Raw genomic sequence first — 20,778 nt, 5'->3', positions numbered from 1 at the left:
GTCAGATATTGCATCCGGTATTTGTGCCTTTTTATTAATCTAGTAATTAAAGGGGATATTTTCTTTTTCACTTTATTTTATATTCCTTGATGCGTTAGTTTACACAAAAATAAAATGGCTATTAATTTACTCACCCCCAGCCCATCCAAGATGATAAGAAGATATTTATGGATATATTTGGTTGAAGTAATAAGTCAAATCAATGAAAGTCCAAAACGTTAATTCATTCAGCACAAAAGTAATCCCTGACCCTTGTGACGTCTTAGAAAACCAATTGGTTGATCTGTGCTAGAAACTGAGCGCTATTATCATAGATATGGCCATTATGGCATCTTTGGCTGAAATTCAATCGCATTCATGTGCCCTGCACACTTATAAGGGCAGATCCTTTGAAGTGCGAGTTGTGGTGGGAGATAAACAGCTGTTTAAATAAATATGTCCGTTTAAATCACACATGTAATGAATGCTGCAATAAAACAACACACTTTTCCTTTATCTGAGACCACCGTTCATGTGGTGTACCCTTCCTGCAGTAACTTTCAAGGGCACATGACACGTTCTCTAAGGGATTTAAGGGTTTGGTTATTTCTCTACTGATTATCTCATATTTTCCTTAAAGGCTGGTGGGTCTTTCCCATCTCTCGCTCTCTCTCTGGCTGTTGATTGACAGCAGCAGATTGACCTGGCTCACATTTTAAACTTTTTGAAACTCAAGCAGTCAGATCAGCTGAGCTCTTTGGTAGGACGGATCATTCTGATCTCTATTTTCCGCTACTTTGGTTGCAAATGTGTCCCTTTTGCAGTACAGTAGAGTAAAAAAAAAAACAAGGTTGTGCTCAAGTACCATTAAAACTAAACTGTAAGGGTACAAATGTGTACAAGACGTGTGATCCATGTTTATTTTAGTCTGAAGTTCTATTTAAACACTGTTACTATTAAGAGTTGCCTGTGTGACAACAGATATATTCATCTTGCTCCAACTCCTTAAAGACACATCCAGATGGATCTTCATTTCAACGTGTCAACGATGTTAATACCGAGCTGAATTGCATTAAATTCATATGGTTAAATGTTGTAATTAGATTTAAAGGGATTTTTCAACCAAAAATTCAGTCATCATTTACTCGCCTCCAAATCTGTATAAATGTCCCATAGCAGGACAAAAACAATGGTAGTCAAAAGAACCCCTTTTGATAGGTGGGGATAGAAAATGTTGGCCCCCTCCTGGTCACACACTAAAATGACCATTTTTGAATAATTCATTTGAAATCTTAAATGTAGAGCAATTAACATATATAATATTAGTCATTTAAAATATAGAAATTTTTATCACAACTAATCGAAACCGGTGACAAAACTGATCATATAGAAACAAGTTTATTATCTATCATATTTATAAAACAATTACAGTAAGATTTATAATTGACCAAACTTAAGATTGATGTTTTTACATGTTGTGTACAAGCTTCCCCTCATTTCTTTGGCAAGAAAACAACTAATAAAGGTTGAGTGAATCAGAACATGCTTACACAATCTAGTTTAAAAATATATAGCTTAATGCTATATACATTGACAGCTGTATTAATGTATCAGAAATAAGTACATTGCTCTTTGCTGTCTAGTAAACATTCAAACACTTCAAGTATAAATCTATCTGGGTTAAATTCACCCATTATCCCAAACCAGACCAATATTATCTGGTAGTTCTGAAGGTTCACTCTTTGAGTTTAGTGAGTTCCCATTTGCCACTTTCACACAGTCGCAACATGACATCATGATGCTGGTAATAAAAAACAAAGAAAGGACACATTCAAAATCAATATACTGATTTGTTGAAAACAACAGTCATGTTTAAAATATTGTCTATGTTGTGTTACATTAGTCAAAGTGAGAAGTCATCACCTTTTCCAGACTTCTCCTGTGACCCACGCTGATAAGGGTCATATCCATCTGCTTACAGGCTGCATACAGCTGCTCTTCTGCCTCTTCTGTCAGAGCACTAGTGGCTTCATCCAATACTAACACAAACATCATTAGAAACCCACGGCAAACATGTACAAAGCGTGATAAGAGTTTGTGAAGGTACCTGCATATTTGGGCTGCAGATAGAGGAGTCTGGCAAAGCAAAGCCTCTGCATTTCTCCTGGTGACAAAACTTCGTTCCTGTAGAAAGACAGCAATCCCATTTGCACATTTTTATTCCCTTTAAAACGTTTGGATGAAGATACACAAACTCACAAAAAAACAAAATCCGGTTTTAATGTTGAATGTTTTTGTGAGGGAAGCAATGTGTCCAGTGTATGTTTCTTACCAATTCCAGTCTACATTGGCATCCAGTCCTCCAATCCTGCTCGGAAGATTTGACTAAAACACAGAAACAAATGGCTTTTAACAAAAAAAACATTAAAAAGCTATTTGTAAACAGTAAACTGATGCAGTCTTACCAAACCGCAGAGTTCCAGGTATTTCAATATTCTTTCATCGTCTACAGACCCTATGATGACAATGTGAACTTGTTTAAGTCCGTGTGAGTTTTTGAACCACTTCAATATGTGTTTTTAATTTTCCTTGTATAATTACATACTTAATATGCGTTTCTATAATAACAATACAACCACGTTTATTTATTTGTTTTCTTACTAATTATAAATCGAGTCATCTATACCTGATGCTGGATATGTGTCCTTTAATGGATAGATCACCTGCAGGAAAAAGATGGCCATCATGATCAAAATGTTTATTTTGCATTTAATCTCAGAAAGAAGAATTGCTCACCTGCTCTCTCAACGTGCCGTCAGTCAGATATGGTTTCTGTGGTAAGAACATCACGCCCCTCGGACCAAAACATGTGGTCATCTCCACAGAACCTGAAGTAGAGAAGACATGTAATAGCACCCTCCTGTGTCCATATGAAGAGTTTTTATTTGAGCCATAATAACTAAGACAGTTAACTAACACATGATGTGTGTTAAAAACATGATGACCTAATAAAGAACATGATTTTTGAACATTTTTTAAAATGGAGTCATCTCATTTTGGAACCAAACTCTTGATATGTAACCTGTGTTTAGAATTGGTCTTGCTTGTTTCCTTATTCTCTTTTAAACTATTGTTTCATGTACCACTGCATGGCTCCCAGAGGAAGTTGAGGACTCTCAGCAAGGAGGTTTTTCCAGTTCCTGTGTTTCCCACAACAAGCAGGTTTGTTCCTTGAGTGATCTTCATGGTCAGATCCTTCACGAGCAGCTCCTGTGAGACTGGCGATCTATAAGAGAGTCGATCCAACACAAACGCTGTGTCTGCTGGGATGTTGTGAACCTCTGTATCACTTGAACAGAAACATGCTTGATTATTGCACAGTAATAATGTAAGAGTCATTCTTCATTGAAATCTTTTGTGTCTGTCAGGAACTCCAAAGGGGTGTAATGATACAAAAATGTGTATTATACAGCTACAGTTTTGGTACGTAACACATGATCAACTTAAACATATTTGAATGCTTTCTCTTTTCTCTGACTTAAGCATCTCGAGTTCCCTCTTTATCTAGTTTTATTTTTCAGTCAAGAAGGGACATACAGAACTCTTACCCATCAAAGTCACCTGTTTCCTTTGTCAGTGTATCGTATCTGTCCTGTTTCTTTGCAATGTCAGACATCACTTCTCGTAGTTCTCCGATTCTAACAATTCAGAAGAAATAACTTGCATTGTTATTTTGACAATTATTGTTAATGAAGACCCCTTTATCCACAGCACATAACATGTCTCCCTCACCTGTGGGTGTATCCGGCGACATCTGACACAGTGGTTGAAAGGTCTATTATTTGAGTGAAGCTGTTTATCAGATAAATGCAGACAAAGGCGTTCTGAAACGAACACAACATGCGATAAACACATTGGGTTTTCTCTGCTCTGTGTTTATGTTTGGCAATGCGTCTCACCCTACTGACGAGTGCACTCAGTTCTCCAGGTGTCAGGCCGTCGTACACCCCAGCAAAGATGGGTATCGCTATAACAACATAGCTGAGGATGCTCCCCATGTAGTCAAAGGTATTCACCCCAACTGAAATGAGAAAATAGACATCGTATGGCCGCCAAACCAAACAAATGTCATGACAGTATGTACGCTTGACAATGACGAAACAGTATGTTGTGTAAACGCCACAGAGACCTACTGTACATTAAGAGCAAAAAGCTTGAACCCACAACACTGAATTTGAAAAAAGCTCAGATGTTTCAGTACAGAGCTCTCAGAGAAGAGAGAAGAGGTTCTTACTGTAAAGCCAGAACTCTTTGTTCATCAGACTTCTCTGTGTGGATAAGAGCATGTGTAGCCTTTGGTTGGTTCGCATTTGTTCCACTTTCCCAGCCCTGAACAACATCATCATCATCATCATCACCTTTTGGTTGACTTATTTTCTCTGATATTTATGTAGGAAGTCTTTATGTAAACAGAAATACAGAAAGAACTAACTGACCAGTAGAAAGCGGCAGATTCAGCGTTTACTCGAATCTGCATGTGTTTGAACCTGGAAACATCACACGAGCAAAACGCATGAGAATAATGACCAACACAAAGAACTGCTGAAAAAAGCTCCGTCAGATTTACCTGAAATCTCCCTCTAGCCTTTCTTGCTCAACCAGCATGGACACAATGGGTCCTATCAAGATCTTATTAATGACCGTTCCAATACAGAAGTAGCCAAAGATGCTAACAAATCCAATCCAACCAGCACTGCGTGACAAGAACATCAATAAATCAACACAAGTTATTTTATTGTGCAAATATTAAACGTTGTCACAGATCAGATTAAAACAAAGAGTACAAATGGTTATCTTTCAAATCTGTTCAAATACAGATCGCTTTGAGCTTTTCTGTAGCTGTTAGAACATGGTGCTAGCAATGAGGTCCGTTCCTCAGAAATGCACACAGTTATAACACAGAACTTGAAAAATCTGAATAAAATCCTATACTGAATACAATATGAATGTGTTCTAGACACAGAGATGGACACATCTGCCCTCTGTTTCACCTGTTGAAGCACTGATAGGTGTAGTAAGAGATGGTAAATGGGGAAATAAGAAGTCGACTAGCCATGGTGCTCATCTGCTTACATAACCGATCTACATCCTGACTGATGCGCTGGTCTCTGTTCACACACCATAGCAAAGACAAAAGACTCTAAAATACTGACATTTTTCCACATCAAATAGATCATTACGCTGGTGTCTGGTGAATACATTACGGGTTGTCGATGTCTTTGTGCAGTGTGTTGAGGGTGTAGTAAACACGGCTCTGAAAGTAAGTGTCATGGAGTTCTTCGGTTAAAGTCTTCCTCCACCCCACATACAGCAGGCTGCAGATGTACTGGTCCAGACTCTTCAGCTAAATACAATGTGATCAAAGCACAAACTTAAAAACGAAAGCGATGCGTGTAGATGAAACCCACCCAAAGTTAATACACACAGCATCAATGTGCACAAAAGTCTTGATCTTAAAGCGTCAGTTCACCCAAAATTACCCTCTGTGGGTTCTGTGTTCTGTTCAACACAAAGTGAGATACTTTGAAGAATTTAGCAACGCAAACGGTTCTCGGGCACCTTTGACTGTCATTTCATTTTTCCTACTATGGCAGTCAATGATGTCACAGAATTGAAAACTACTGACATTCTTCCAAATATCTTCCTTTGTGTTTAAGAAAAAGTAATTTATACAGGAATGAAATGACACGAGGGTGCTCTCGTGTTTTGGGTGAACGATCGCTTAAAGAAAATGATCTCAAGGATCAGTGGTTTAATATCATCTGGTGGCTCATATATGTTTGACAAACTTACTGCCGAGTTAATCAGGATGAGAAAAACTGCAAAGGCCACCAGATCTCTGAATCTCCCATAATTCCTGTCAGACAGAACCTCGTAGAACTGACTGGGAATGAGACCCACCTGATAAATCACAAGCTGTACTGAAATCAAATGAAAGATATTGAACAATCACACCAGATTATTCTGAAGCTTATTAAACACCTGATAGTGTTGATTCTTATTAAACACCTGATAGTGTTGATGCTTATTAAACACCTGATAGTGTTGATTCTTATTAAACACCTGATAGTGTTGATGCTTATTAAACACCTGATAGTGTTGATGCTTATTAAACACCTGATAGTGTTGATGCTTATTAAACACCTGATAGTGTTGATTCTTATTAAACACCTGATAGTGTTGATGCTTATTAAACACCTGATAGTGTTGATTCTTATTAAACACCTGATAGTGTTGATGCTTATTAAACACCTGATAGTGTTGATGCTTATTAAACACCTGATAGTGTGACTCCAAGAAGGGTCAAGAACATCCGCACAGTTTGGTTGGACAAGGATGGGAAGAGGACCTTTAGAATACCGCAGAACCGCCGAAGGAACGTCGAGTCTAGTTTTGTACTTTCAGACAAATTCACACAACGGAAGACAGTTTATATGTGATGCACATCTTTCTTTCTTTTGAATAGATGAATGGATTCCTTACCGTTTGACACCGCTGTTCTTTATTTGTGGCATGATGAAGGAGGGTTAAAGTGACCATCGAATCGTACTCGATTATTTCAATGATGTTATTAAATGTATTGAATGAGCTTTGGGTTCAAAGTCTGATGCAGCATGTGACCGATTGTTAAACATGATTCAACAGTTACGAACTAAACCATCCGGCGCCTCTTGTTACAGTTATTTAGACACATTAAAATAATACGAACAGCGATAATAAACGTATTCTATCGCATCAGTAAAACATAAACTCATGACCGGTTATTAAATGTATCTGGTTAGTTCCTGTCACATGAAAACAACTCTCCTTCTTCTTCGACAGCGCAATGTGAACGCGCACGCTGTCTGACGCTGCAGCGCCACCTGCTGTGAGGAATCAATGGCTGCGTCCTCCGGAGGTCTCATTTGAAGCCTGCTACGTCATCGAGTCAGGTAGGACCCTTCTCATGCACGAGAATCCCGAGGACACATGATGAGGTGTATCCTTCGTTGCTAGAGATGACCCACAATTCTTTGCGTCGGCCAACGTCTGTTATTTGAATAAATGGCTGTGGCTGCACCTTCAATGAAAGATGTGGTGTTTAAATGTGAGCAGTTTACAATTTGTGTCACGTTTTTTAATCTTAGCAGGCAGATGTAGTAAACAGGTTTACAAGTGTTTACAACAGTAAGGCAAATAATGACACGAATGTTTAATTCATTTGACATAGTTCATGGTAGAAGAAAATAACGTTTTACCTCTTGAAATCACGTTGAATTAACTTGACATGTGTGAGAGTGCAACCTGTTGTCATGGCAACGTGGTACTTCCTGTTTCCTTTTCTGCCATTGTCTCGTATGCCTCCGTTGCCGGAAGGACACTACTTCCGGAGGACACAAGGACGCAGGCTTACGAAACGAGACACATCTGCCCAGTGTGGGGGTTTAACATTTAATACAATCAATACTTTAAACAAAAAAATATAAAGTGCATAATATGTAGCTTATGCATTTAATAATATGAAACGATGTATATACTTATATAAATATTATATAAGATCAGAATAATTATGTTTAATTTTATCACAGTGCTGCATATAAAATCAATAGTTTGGTTTTAATCTCCACGGCACGTAAACGCCAGAAGTACTTGAAGTTTCCCTCTCTCCGTGTTCATGAGCCAATCAGATGTGGTCTCTCAAACCAATCACATTTCAGAATCACTGTCGCGTCATCAAGTGTGCTTGTTGGTAACAGGTGATATGGATCGGACGCATTCCTTAATGATTATTGAAGGATAATAAAACGAAGTGATATGACAGGACTGTATTTGCAGTCTATAGTGGAGGATGGGGTGAGTTCACCTTTCGTTTGTTCATTTATTCATGATCGTTGATTTGGGTCACAGTGTGTCTGTGTCTTTAATTCGTTCATATTGACGAGCGTTGAGTTATTGATCGGAAAATAACATTCATAATTAACAAGGATTTATTTATTTATTTATATAAAAAACTGCCAAATATTGTCTTTTTCCATATGAGAAATAATTTGATAAGGGTTATTGATGAAGACTATCTGTGGTTGACAATATAATCTTGTAATAGTCATTTACCGTCATCAACCTTCTGGTATCTTAATGAATAAAGTGAATAATGAAAACTGTTATGATTTGGTTTGTGTCACGCACAGTTCATAGTGTACAGTGATGAATTTGAATCACATTTGAGGTTATGTGGCTCAGAGAGATGCACGTTTGATTCAGAAATTGTTTTATTTTCATAGACTCAAATGTAAAGAACATAACAGGATTTGAGAATAAATCCCATGAGCACAAAAATGTTCCACTGCAAGCGATTATTTACAAGAATGAAAGAAAAAAACCCTTTCTTCATCAAAAGGGACAACAAACATCAGTGCAACAAATTCAGATTTCTCAGAGAAACTTCTCAGAAAATAATTCGTGATTCTGACTATTTTAAATTTGATTTATTTTTATAAGGCTGATAAAATGGGAAAATAGTCTAAATAAAGCAGACTGATACTAAAAATAGGCACTGTGAGATATGACATTTTAACCAACAATAATGTACCCACAGCATAGCACAATAAGCTTTCCACGTCACGCCATGCAAATATACCACATGGCAAGTAAATCATAATATAGTGATTGTTCAACCAATAAATAAAAAGTGTCTGCGTTTAACTGAAACATATTTTCTTTAATTGACATTGATTCCCCTCTCATCTGTACAAATAACAATGTGTGACTTATGGCCACAATATCTAACAAGCAGACATGATGTGATATATATTAAATAGCTAGTCTACAGTGTACACAGAACTTTGATTTTTGCTTATATAAAAACATGAAGCGTTCTTGGTCAACCCACTTGTCACCACTGTCGTTGATCGGCCACTTCCACAAGACACAAAGTACATATGGAAGATCTATCCATTTGGTCAAAGTATGCGTGCCGAGTCAAGCCAAAAAAAATATTTCCCATAAAAAAAGATGGATTGAATATGAGCAGTTGAATGTCAACACACGTGAGCATCAAATACGTAAAGTTGATGATCGTATCAGTTTTAAACTTTAGGTATGAAAGAAACAAAGTGCTCTTGTCCGACCAGTAAAAAAATAATCTCTACAGCTCATCAGCTCCTGTTGAAAAGCTGCCGGCGTTCATTTGAGAGAGTCCTCTCGTTTATTTTGTTTAGCGATGGGCTTTCCATCCCGATGGCGTCTTCCTCTTCACTGCGCTTGTCTGCTTGTGTGCAGTTATTTGTTAAATGGCAAACAGGCCGGCAGTATGACTGTAGCACAGGTCGGTCCGGCTAACGGTTCTGCCACTTCTCCTTCCATTTCTGTCCATGTGCTTTTCTCTGGACTGTAACAAATGGTGGATGACTTATAGGCCCCCTGAAAGAGAACATTACTCATGACTTACTGTACATTCATTCTGTCAACAAGACAAGAAATGTACATTTGTTCATTTGTTGTGACCCTGTATAGCTATAGAAATGCTGAAAATAGGTACAGTAATGTGTGTTTATTGTTGTAAATGATAGATTATATGATACAATTTTGAGTTAAAGTGCAATGTTATTCACACTGTGTATTTGACAAAAATTCTAGAAGTTGGCTTCAGGCATGGGCTGAATACCGGTTTCAAGGTATACCAATGAAAATAAATAATTCAATCATGTAATTCAATGTTTGATGTTCATGTCTAATATATATGACAAAAATATATATTTTTAAAGAATATTGTAATTTTAAGGCTTTATTTTCACCTGACACACATGTTCTATATGTTGCTTCAAAATGAAATGTATTGTAAGTTATTTTTGTATACGCAGACATTTGGAAAAAACACCTTAGTGTCGCAATAGTAAAACCGCAATACCGTGAAACTGCTATATTTTGGATAAATGTTTTTCAATCTTTGGCGTACTTTCTCAATATTAAAGATATTAAGGATATACAGATTTTCTTCACTTTATTTTGAAATGTATAAAACAGCATATCACAAAAAAAATCTAATTGTGTTTTCACAGACCGGGTCACATTTGATAGACGCTTTTATTCAAAGTAACACTCAAGATATACATTTCTTTTATCGGTATGTGTGTTTCCTAGGATTGAACCCATGATCTTTGCACTTCTACGGCTCTATTATTTGAGTAACAGGAAGATTTGAAGCATTTTAGCCTTAATAAATATGGACATATTAGACCTTGACCACACTCGCTGGATTATTTTCAATCCATGGTTGGGTCAAAAGAGACAGACCCAACTGATGGTTAAATTAACCCAGAAAATATTTATATTCAACCCAATCATGGGTTCAACAACCAAGCATTTTGGGATGAAATAACCCAGCATAAGTTAAATTTTAACCCATTGGTTGGGTTTGTCCCTTTTGACTCAAGCCCAAGAACGTCTTGCGTTTAGAGAGTTTTGTCCACAGGGGGCACTACAGTCACTGTTTACAATTACATTTTAAATGTATGCAGTTGTCAATAAAATACATTCGATTTATATTTATTACAAGTTACGAGATTTGAACCCATGACCCTTGTGCTGCGAACAACCTGCTCGACCAACTGAGCTGCAGGAACCAATTCTTTTGATGGTTTTTGAAAGGGTTCCCAATCATGACAGAATTTCGAATACGTGTGAAGAACAAATAAAGCCTTCATTAATATTCAATAAGTAAGCAGTGATGTTTACCATGCTCCAGCTGTAGCCCCCGACTAAGTAAATACTGTCATCCAGAACGGCACATCCAGGACCGCTGCGTCCCTCCAGAATTGGCGTCTGCAGAATATTCCACTGGTCTGCTTTAGGATCGTAACATTCGACCAGCATCACATCCAGATGAGAGAATCCTGCACATAGAACATCAGTGTCACACACAATGTCATTTTAAATGGTTCACGTTTAGCAAAGTGTTACTATGGGATTTAATTATTGAAAGTAACTGTATTTAATAATCAAGATCTGTATTGATTTGTGTTGTAGCTGCTGAGGTTTGACTTCTAGCTGATTACCCTTTAAGTGATTGCCACCAATAGCGTAGAGGCGATCGTTCATGCCTGCGAGAGCGTGTATGGCTCGCTTAGTGTTCATGTCTTGTTTCCGGGCCCAGACGTCCATTACGGGGTCGTAGCAGTAAAGCCAGGAAACGTATTCTCCATTGTGTACTCCGCCTGAGTCAAGACATTCAAAATGCACATTCAATATGAGAAACATCATTCTTTTAAATGTGGTTTACCTATCGCATAGACATTTATTTAGAGCTTAAAGGAATATTCCAGGTTGATGTTGTTTTTAATAGCATGCATTAAACTGGTACTATCAGACAGATGTCACTGAATATCACATCTGTTAAAGCTCTAGGCTTTATACATCCTTTTTCCACCCCACAAAAATTAAGAATACAGAAAAGTAGCTTATCAGAAAGGCTCCTTGTTTGTGTGTTTGTAAATGGTGACATCGGATTGGCTAATGTTTTGTAAGGCGAATTTTCAAAAACTCATTCAAACTCAGAAATAAACTTACAATGATGTACAAATTCATATGAATTAGCCGACTTGTTAAATAGTTATGAATTCCTGTGAGATCGCCTGGCCCAACGTTAACTTCCGGTCTGTGTTTGGTTATATTATAACAATTGATCTTTTAATTAATTTATATTCATATTAATTTGTTAGTATTATATTGTATATTAACTGAATTAAATGAAATTGAAAAACTACTCAACAGTTATTGACTCTATAAAGAGTTCTACCGGAAGTTAAGTTTGGACCACATAACATTGGTTTGTGCCGCTGAAACAGTCAATTTAATTGTAAGTAGATTTCTGTCGACACAATTTTTGTTTATGTTTACATGCCACAGATGTCATTTATAAAGCTTAATCTCGTTTTAAACCCCAAATATTCCCTTAATGAATGTTCTCCGATCTGCCGTTGATAAACACACATCTAAGTCTTCATGACTTGCATGTCATCTGTTAGTAGACTTTCAGTCACTTTGACTAATTCACTGTTTGTATGAGAGTTATGGTCAAACCTGAGATGTATATTTTCCCATTGTGCACGGCGCCAGCATGTGCAGCCAGCGGCTGAGGAAGAGACGAAACGTAATTCCATTCGTTTGTCTCAAGGTTATAGGCTTCAACACTAGACAGATAACCTGTCTCGTTCCTTCCCCCAACAACGTACAAGTGCTTATCCAGGCAGCAAGCGAAGAAACTCGCTCTCCTGAAACAAAGACATGATGAAAAGATCTCTTAAAATCCGTCATCGCAGAGACTGTTTACAACAAACATGCCCGTAGCAGCCCGGAGCAAAAATTCATCACAGAGGCTTAAGAAATAATTATAGTCATATTTCCAGCTCGTGTTATGAAGAGCTCTCATTATTTCATGAATCGTAAGTCATTTTCAGAAAGCGGAAAGCTTCGTACCTTTCCTGCATGGGGGGTAGTTGAATCCAGCTATTGAATCTCGGGTCGTATCGACTCACGAAGTTAGTGCTGTGCTTGCCTGCAGAGAGAACATGTTAAAAGCTTGAGTCGTCATCAATTATTCACCAACACAAAAGAAGGTGTTTTTAAATTTCAAGAACAAACACTGAGACATTTCTCAACATCTTCTTTTGGGACGTTATACCACATGGCTGTGTAATGCTTCATTCGGATTGGCTGACGAACGTTCTATGGGTGTGCATCTAAAATGATCTAAAAACAAACATGAAGATCTAACAACAAGCTGTCTGTCTTCTTCTCTGATAACTGCATACAGGCTGAAGCAACGGGCTGAGATGAGACGCGTAAGATATGAGTCCTGTTAAATTAGCGTCCTATTAAAACTGAGCGCATTCCAGGACGATTACCTTAAAAATTTATAGACAGCAAACATTAAAACAATGTGATATACGGCGAATGATTGACGACGGGCCGTTGAGCTGTAACGGCCACGCATCACGGTGTGCATTATTGTCTAAGAATTCAACGGCCCGTCATCAGTTATTCATTACATATTTTTACAGATACGATATTTATTCAGAAGTTTACCATTAGGGTTCCACTGGTCCTCTCCACCCAGCAATAGCAGAAAGTTCTCCACTTCAACCACACAGTGATGGGCGCTGTTGTATGGCATTACTACAACACAGACAAAACCAAAACACATCAGTAATATCCAGTCAGACACAAAAATTGAACTAGGATATCAGACCGTTTCATTTGCCAATTACTGGATTCAACAGACATCAAGCCCTCAAGTCTACTTTATTAATAAAGCCCTTTCCACTACACAGAAAACAACCAAATAAAGAAACATAAAACCCCCCAAAAACAAAATCAACACACGTATTAAAAACATCAAGTCAGTCAGTAAAAGCCACCGAGAATAGAAACGTTTTTAAAACAACCTTACAAATGAATCCTTGTATTATTATGGCAAAAGTGTCATTGTCAGGTTCAAGAGAGGCGGTGGCCTTCAGATATCTCCCTCCTTTGAGAGGATAGTAACACAAGTGCACATCTCATGTTAGCCGTCATTTGCACATTGATTTGTCAGGAGGTTCAAGCATGCTGTCACGTGTTCGCCGATGGAATAGCTTGTCCTCTGTTGAACGTTCACTGTCACATGTGTACACGGTGGCAGGTGTATATGTGTCTGTCTCCTCTAATCCTTCAGCGACTGCAAAAGTGACCCCCCGTTAAAATGGAGAGAAATGGTCGTCGGGTGACAGTCATAATGAACACGATCATATTCACTCCATAAATCTCCGTCCCGTGCCTGTGCGGCGTAAATCAGTCGTACGCTAAGAGCCACCTGTCTGTCTCCATCATTCATTTCCACTGTCACATCTCCACCGGCTGATGGATCACAGTTGCTGTAAAATTAGACAGCCTTGAATCCAATCGGCCTCTTCTACCGCAGTGCAACTCTCACATCCAACCACTGCAGCCGGACCGCACGGCTCTGTCTCACCGGAGAGACGCAGGTCTACCTGTCACTGACTGAATGATTCTGGAAGCAGGTGACATAAACAGCTGCAGACAGACATGATGTGACATGAGATCTGAGCCTTGATCTTAATCATCTACACAAATGAATGAAAGAAAACACAACGTATCGCTAAACTCACTGATTCTGTGATTGACTAAAAGATATTTATGTGTTATTCAGTCTAATAAGTGTTTAGGAGATGTTTGAAAAGCATATTTTTGCAAAGTTTTGACGTTGACCTTTAAAATAAAAAGTATTTTGACTATATTTCACACCACAATCAAAAGAAAGTCATATGAAATTAGCCTATATTTTGCTTAAATAAGTTTTGAAAAATAAACGTTCCTACTTAATTAAGTTCTTTAATTATTTATTCATTTTTCTTTCTTTCTAGTCTTTAATGAATGAAAAAATATATGAATCAAACAAATGAAATAAATAAAAGAGACATAGAAATTAATGTCTTTCTTTTTCTCCTTCCTTCCTTTCCTGTTTGCTTTCTTTCTATTTTTGTGCATTGTGACATTACTCAGTCTCTTTTTTATTTATTTCTTTCATTCAGTTGTTTGTTGGTTAAATGTTTTTACTAACGTCTCCTATTTTTCTTTCTTTCTAGTCTTTAATGAATGAAAGAATATATGAATCAAACAAATGAAATAAATAAAAGAGACATAGAAATTAATGTCTTTCTTGCTTCCTTCCTTTCTCTCTCTGTCTTTCTTTGTTTCTCATTCTTTCTTTCTTTCTCTTTCTTTCTTTTTCTCCTTCCTTCCTTTCCTGTTTGCTTTCTTTCTATTTTTGTGCATTGTGACATTACTCAGTCTCTTTTTTATTTCTTTCTTTCATTCATTTGTTTGTTGGTTACAGTTTTTCACTAACGTCTCTATTTTTCTTTCTTTTTTACTTCAAATCTAAATCAATTATCACATTCAATAATTGTATTCGGTAAAGCAAAGAATTAGGAAACCAGAGGCAAAATGATTAAAAGTCATGAAAAACGACAGAATGTGAGAATCATTTAGATTTGATCATGTAATCCAGTTATTAGATTTATATGATAAAATAACAAAGTGTTACAGTAACCTCAACTATATTTTCATTCCCATAAGCCATTGCACGTGGGCTCCACTAGGTGTCAGTCAGCGCACGTGGCGGTGAACCAGAGAGGCAGAGAGACGCAGTCATGAGAGCCGTCCTAAATAGTGCTGATGAAGGTTTTAATCAGTCGCCGTTCCCCCCCTTTTGGGTCTCGGCTCATTGCAAAGTTATGATTGAATGTTAATAACCTGCACACCCCAAACGACATCAAGGGGGTGCTGGTGTGTTGAGAGGATGATTTCGCAGTTTGGTCTCTTCGCCTGGCCATGGGCCATTTGATACTCGACGTCTGAGGCAGAAATAAAGGACATTACACTATGACCTTATGAGTGTAAGTTATATAGATCCAGATGTAATTCATTAATGGATGTGCATGCAGGTTTGGGCGAGCGAGGTATCTCTGTAGGTCTGGTTCCTCAGGGATGCAGTCATCGGTTGGCTGAACTCATTTTTTCAGCTATAAAACAAAACGACTGCATGCTGCTTAATGTCTTCTGTTTTGGTCTTGGAAAGCAATAGAATCTACGCAGTCGTTTCAATTATAACGTCGTGTCTTTTAGACTCGATTCAGTTTTAAACTCTGTTTATGTAGTTTAAATAGATGATGACTGTATTTTTGTAAGGGTTCTCTTGTTGAGACTCTTTACCGGCTGTGTCTGCGAGTGCATTGATTTCCCACAAGCCACCTGGTGCTGTCATACATATAACTGTTCCAATGACGCAGAATTCTGTACAGTCAAAAAATGATTGATCATGAACTGCCTCTAAAGGTTTATTAATAGTATATACGTCTATTTTAAGATACGGATTAACAAAAAACAACATTTGCTTTTGGCTTTGTTTTACAAACCAGCTAATTCTTTTGAGGGAATTATGCAAATGAGCGAAAACCATTGAAACCAATTGCTAAAGAAATCATATTATTGTCCCAATTGTTTCTCATGTCTTCATCAATATCTTTATCTTTCATATTTCTTAAAATACCAAAGTCTGCTATGAGGTTTTTTAGTCGTTGAAATTATAAATGGAGAGCGAAAAGAGATGTTTGTTGAGATTTCTTTTGAGCGAGCAACAGTATTCGCACATGTCTACAATATGAACTATATCATTTAAAAGTAAAGAAATATTTAATAGCGATATATGTAAAAACCTTTTTTTGTAAAGTTTACCATCACGACACATTCCCATGATGATGTCACTCCTCACAATCCATACACAGATTTGTGACCAATTTGAACTATTTAAAAATTCAGAGATTGTAATTCGTCGTGCCAAAACACAAACCACTGCCGCTTCCTTCCCCGCCGTTCGCCAAGACGGATGCACTGGCGAGAACGTCGTGCCCTAATAAAGCAGTTCAATAAGAATACGTGTCATCGTCTGATGATGAATCTTCACAAGATCATTAGATTAAAATTAATCTCGCCGGCACGCTTGTGCATAAAGACAGGGAGAGAAAACAGAAGCCAATCCAGGCGTTACAGCTCCACAATGGTGTGAAGGCAGTCACGCTCTGATTAAAAAGTTACATTAAAAGTGATAGTGCTACATCATTACCTCTCTGCTTCTCGGCACGGGCCGGCGCAGGGAGGGTTCGATCTGCGCAAGAGAAGGGAAAAGAGCAAAGCACTCACTTGTAAGGATCTTCCATGTCTTCTTTTCGTCGTCGTAGTACTGAACCAGATTACTGGGGAGGCGGTCGGGACCCGGGGGCAGGCCCCCAACCAACAGGAGCGTCCGTTTGTTTGAGCGAATCCTGCGTTACACAAAAACAGACTCATTAGCAAGTCTCTTATTAGCCGCTGTTAGTGCATAGCGCTTACATATCAAACGATACGCCACGGCACGGTGGGACGTGTTTAACGGCAGATAGAGAGACAGAGAGATAAATATTCTGCCATTATTTACTTTCTGTATGACCTGTTTGACTTTCTCTCTTCTGCAAAACACAAAAGAAGATATTTTGAAGAATGTTGATAACCAAACCACCAGAGCTGTCACGATTATGAAATTTGGCTGACGATTAACTGGCTAATAAATCGTGGCGATTATGACGATTAATTGTCTGTTTTTAGAGCTTTGTCATTTAATTCTCATACATTTTTAATTCAGCTTTGAAACAACCATATTGTTCTGAATATAAGACAAAAAATGGGTCATCATATATTTAAGGTTTAGGCTTTTACCCGTCAATAATATTGCCAAATATTTGTAAATTAAGTAAATTGATCAGGAGTGAATTGAAGCCCCATTCAAATGCTATCAGTTTTTTCTCACTTGTAAGACTACAATACAATTTTTCGTCGATTACATTTTGCTAGACTGGTTTTCACACTGAGATTAGCCTAAACACTATTAAATTCTACCGCAGGTTATTTTTATGGTATATGCTTTAGTTTTAGAGTGATAAAGTGTGTTGTGGTGGTACATTTTACAAGTATAACCATGCTTTAGTTATCACATATACACTAAACTATACAATATGCCGGCACTACAGCTCCACCTATTGTCTTCTATAGAGATGTGCAATAATTGCGATGATCTGAAACCATCGCGATGAGGTCAAACAATCGAGATGAGACGATTAATGGTGACAAACAACGCTGAACTCCATTGTACGAGAACAAAATCACATTTCTCAAAATATCTTCTTTTGTGTTCCATAGAACAAAGAGCCATATACACACCACACGAGGGCGAATAAATGATGACAGGGGTTATCTGTCCCTTTAAATTGAGTGACAGTGTCCTATTGTATTAAAGGTTTTGTAGGTTGTGTCTCTAATGGAGAATATACCAGTGCATCACGACACTGAACTCTGATCTCTTATTATTGTAAAACACACTCTGATAACGCATGTAATCACTTCTAAAATGATTTTAAATCGAGCTTGTGACACGTACAGTTATGAATGGTTAACCTCAACATGTAGATCTCACGTCATTTTCCATTCGCTCACATTTCAAGCTCATTCATGATGTGCTTTTCCTCAAACTGTTGCTGACAACATCAGCATCCATTGTGATTGTGATCCAGACCATAAGATCCAAACAGATGCTGACAGGTCTCATGACTTCACGTTCTCATCCTATTGGTCAAAGCTGTGCGTGTGACTACTGTCAACAGTAAAATCACCTGCAATCCTTTTTATCCTGCGTAACGCTTTTAAGATTCCAGTAAATAAATGGACGCGCATGCAAGGTGTCCACTCAATCATGCAAGAGATTAAATTCAATAAAACCAGTTTGATATCAATCAATAATACAAACTCCTGAACAACAGGTTTAAAGACACGCAGCTTTTCCTTTAAGATTGAATAAGTGCTTTAAAAGCTTGACAACATCCACTGAGTGCAAGTGTTTTATTTGATGATCCCTTCAGCTCAATGAGATTAAAGGCATGATTAACAATTCTCTCATCATTTATTTGACCTTTATACATTTCAAACTTGTACGACTTTCTTTCTCCTGCAGAACACAAAAGAAGATATTTAGAAGAACGTTGATAACCAAAAACCATTGGCCTCCATTGACTTCCATAGTATGAACACCATACCATTGAGACTTTTCTCTAAATATCTTCTTTTGTGTTCCATCGTATAGAGGTTATGAACCACGTAAGGGAAATAAATGCCAGTCATGTATCCTAGATGTGCATTCACTGTTCTGTAAACTGATTTCATCAAATCACCATTCAGGTTTGTCAATCAAGATCTGGCAAACACCGAACCGGTTTGGACAGTCGATCCGTGGAGTGACGATCAAATAACAACAGACGATGAACAATTTATCATCACCACCAATTACACCCACGCTAATTCTGTTAGCAGATACGTATTTCAACACTCATTAAACCTTTTGCGAGATGACTTCTATAAGATCTTCATTTCAATTCCAGAACAAAGAAATACTTTCCAACAATCGATTCCGGTTTATTCCACGGTCAACTATTCCTGCTAATTATCCCATCTGCAGACTGCAATAACGTCTGCAGTATGCAAGCTTGCAACAATGCCGAGATTAGTCAACCCTGAAACAGCACTATGAGGAATCGTGGAGAATCTCCCCGAGAAGAGCAGAAGTCCGGAGCAGACATTGCAACAACATATAATTCCCAAAAGCAAAATGCTGAGATCAGTACAGCATGCCCCGTGTATGATGACACCTGTCACATACTGTATAGCATATGGACGTGATCACGTGAACCGTATACAGATGCAGGATTCCACATTGACTTCTTTCTATTTTATCTCCTACATCGTCTCTGTTGACATACAAGCCACAACTGAAAGAATCAAGTCAGTTTTTTGTTCTTGTGCAACCGAATTGTGATGTTCATGCATTCTTCTATATGTAAAGTTTTGCAGAGTAAAGTTTTGCTTGATCGTGTCTCGTGTCTCGATATCATTTTAGATGTGGACTTTCTGAAAAGAAAAGACAATGAACACTACTGATGTTGATGACTGGATATAACAGAGGAGCGCTCACCTGCTGGCTGTGGTTTGTCTGCAGTGCTGTCTGAAGGGCATCAGGTGGTAGTTCATGGCATCCATCAGCAGTTTCTGGCACACCGGGTCGCTCCTCATAAACTCCACGGACTGCACCCTCTCCACCAGCTCCGGGGCCGGGATGAGGGCGAAGCGCAGGCGCTTCATCAGGTCAGGCGCGTAGTGCATCCTGGTCTCCCTGTCGTGCTCCAGCCACAAGACGGACATCTGAAAAAGAGCCAGCTCAGACTCAACGGGCGGTGGCAGGGCGTCCAGCATGGCGCACATCTCCTCGAAGTTCAGCAGGAGCACGTCCTCCACCAGGTACTTGTTGGCCAGCTTCTTGGTCTCGTCCAGCCCGTGCAGGGCGGCGATCTTGCAGATCTGCTTGTAGTTCTGCACGGAGATCTGGTCGTTGAGGAACTGCACGCTGAGCTTGGTGATCTGGGGGACGTTGAGGATCTTGCTGACGGAGAGCACCTCCTCCACCGTGTCCAGGGACAGGGTCACGTTGGCCGTGTAGAGGTACTCGAGCACCAAGCGCAGACCGATGGACGAGCAGCCCTGCAGCACCAGGTTGTTGATGGCGGAGCGCGGGCTGGGCAGGAGCTTGTCGTCGGGGGAGGACGACGGGGTGCCGCTGCTGCCCTGGTCCTTGGCCGCCAGCCCATCTTCTCTGTTGAGCACGTGCGTGGCGAACAGGGACCTGAAGTACTGCGAGCAGGACGCGAGCACGGCTTTGTGGCAGTGGAACTGTTGTCCCTGCGCGGTGAGAGTCACATCACAGAAGAGCTGTTTCCTCCACAGCAGGTTGAGACCGTGCAGCAGAGTGTCGCTGTGGGTCGGATCAAACGTGGAGGTTCGGTCACCCGATCTGGACATGACTCCGGGGCTGCGCGCACCTCCTGCGAGTAAACAAAGCCATTGGTATTTCTCATCTAGTGCACATTCATTCCCGTGGTGCGCGCGTATGTGTGCGCGAGATCGAGAGACCGCGGCGGTAAGTTCAGCAAACCTCACGATAGACGCAAACTTGGCTCGTCGTTCATTCCGTTATCCGCACGAGCCATGCTGTTATCTGCCCCCCCCCCACCACCGCACGACGGATAAACGCGCGTCCCCCGATATGCGCTACAATAGCAATTAGTT

General features: G+C 39.0%; 2 protein-coding genes across 3 annotated transcripts; both read right to left on the bottom strand.

The window, feature by feature from the left end:
* Positions 1-1,361: 1,361 nt before the first annotated feature.
* On the bottom strand, positions 1,362-6,862 carry abcd4 (ATP-binding cassette, sub-family D (ALD), member 4). Of its 2 annotated transcripts, XM_079447502.1 has the most exons (19): positions 6,523-6,853; positions 6,319-6,437; positions 5,833-5,960; positions 5,244-5,383; positions 5,031-5,147; positions 4,607-4,732; positions 4,476-4,526; positions 4,274-4,368; positions 3,939-4,060; positions 3,772-3,863; positions 3,588-3,677; positions 3,123-3,328; positions 2,776-2,867; positions 2,666-2,702; positions 2,445-2,494; positions 2,312-2,364; positions 2,087-2,163; positions 1,903-2,018; positions 1,362-1,780 (listed from the first exon to the last, which is right to left on the bottom strand). In XM_079447502.1, exons 1-19 carry the CDS (start codon positions 6,552-6,554, stop codon positions 1,715-1,717), a joined length of 1,809 nt encoding a protein of 602 aa, XP_079303628.1. In that variant the 5' UTR covers positions 6,555-6,853; the 3' UTR covers positions 1,362-1,714. The 2 variants fall into 2 exon arrangements, with proteins under 2 accessions (XP_079303628.1, XP_079303629.1); XM_079447503.1 differs by lacking the exon at positions 5,031-5,147 and having other exon boundaries at positions 6,523-6,862.
* Positions 6,863-8,273: 1,411 nt separating this feature from the next.
* On the bottom strand, positions 8,274-20,550 carry klhl14 (kelch-like family member 14). The gene is made up of 8 exons (XM_079447300.1): positions 19,631-20,550; positions 16,777-16,898; positions 13,102-13,191; positions 12,493-12,571; positions 12,097-12,287; positions 11,073-11,231; positions 10,753-10,910; positions 8,274-9,438 (listed from the first exon to the last, which is right to left on the bottom strand). The coding sequence occupies exons 1-8, from the start codon at positions 20,509-20,511 to the stop codon at positions 9,298-9,300; spliced, it is 1,821 nt and encodes a 606-aa protein (XP_079303426.1). The 5' UTR covers positions 20,512-20,550; the 3' UTR covers positions 8,274-9,297.
* Positions 20,551-20,778: the final 228 nt, after the last annotated feature.

This window comes from Barbatula barbatula (genome assembly GCF_947034865.1).
Source record: "Barbatula barbatula genome assembly, chromosome: 23".
NCBI classification, from domain to species: domain Eukaryota; kingdom Metazoa; phylum Chordata; class Actinopteri; order Cypriniformes; family Nemacheilidae; genus Barbatula; species Barbatula barbatula.
This window is presented reverse-complemented; position numbering and strand designations above follow the sequence as displayed.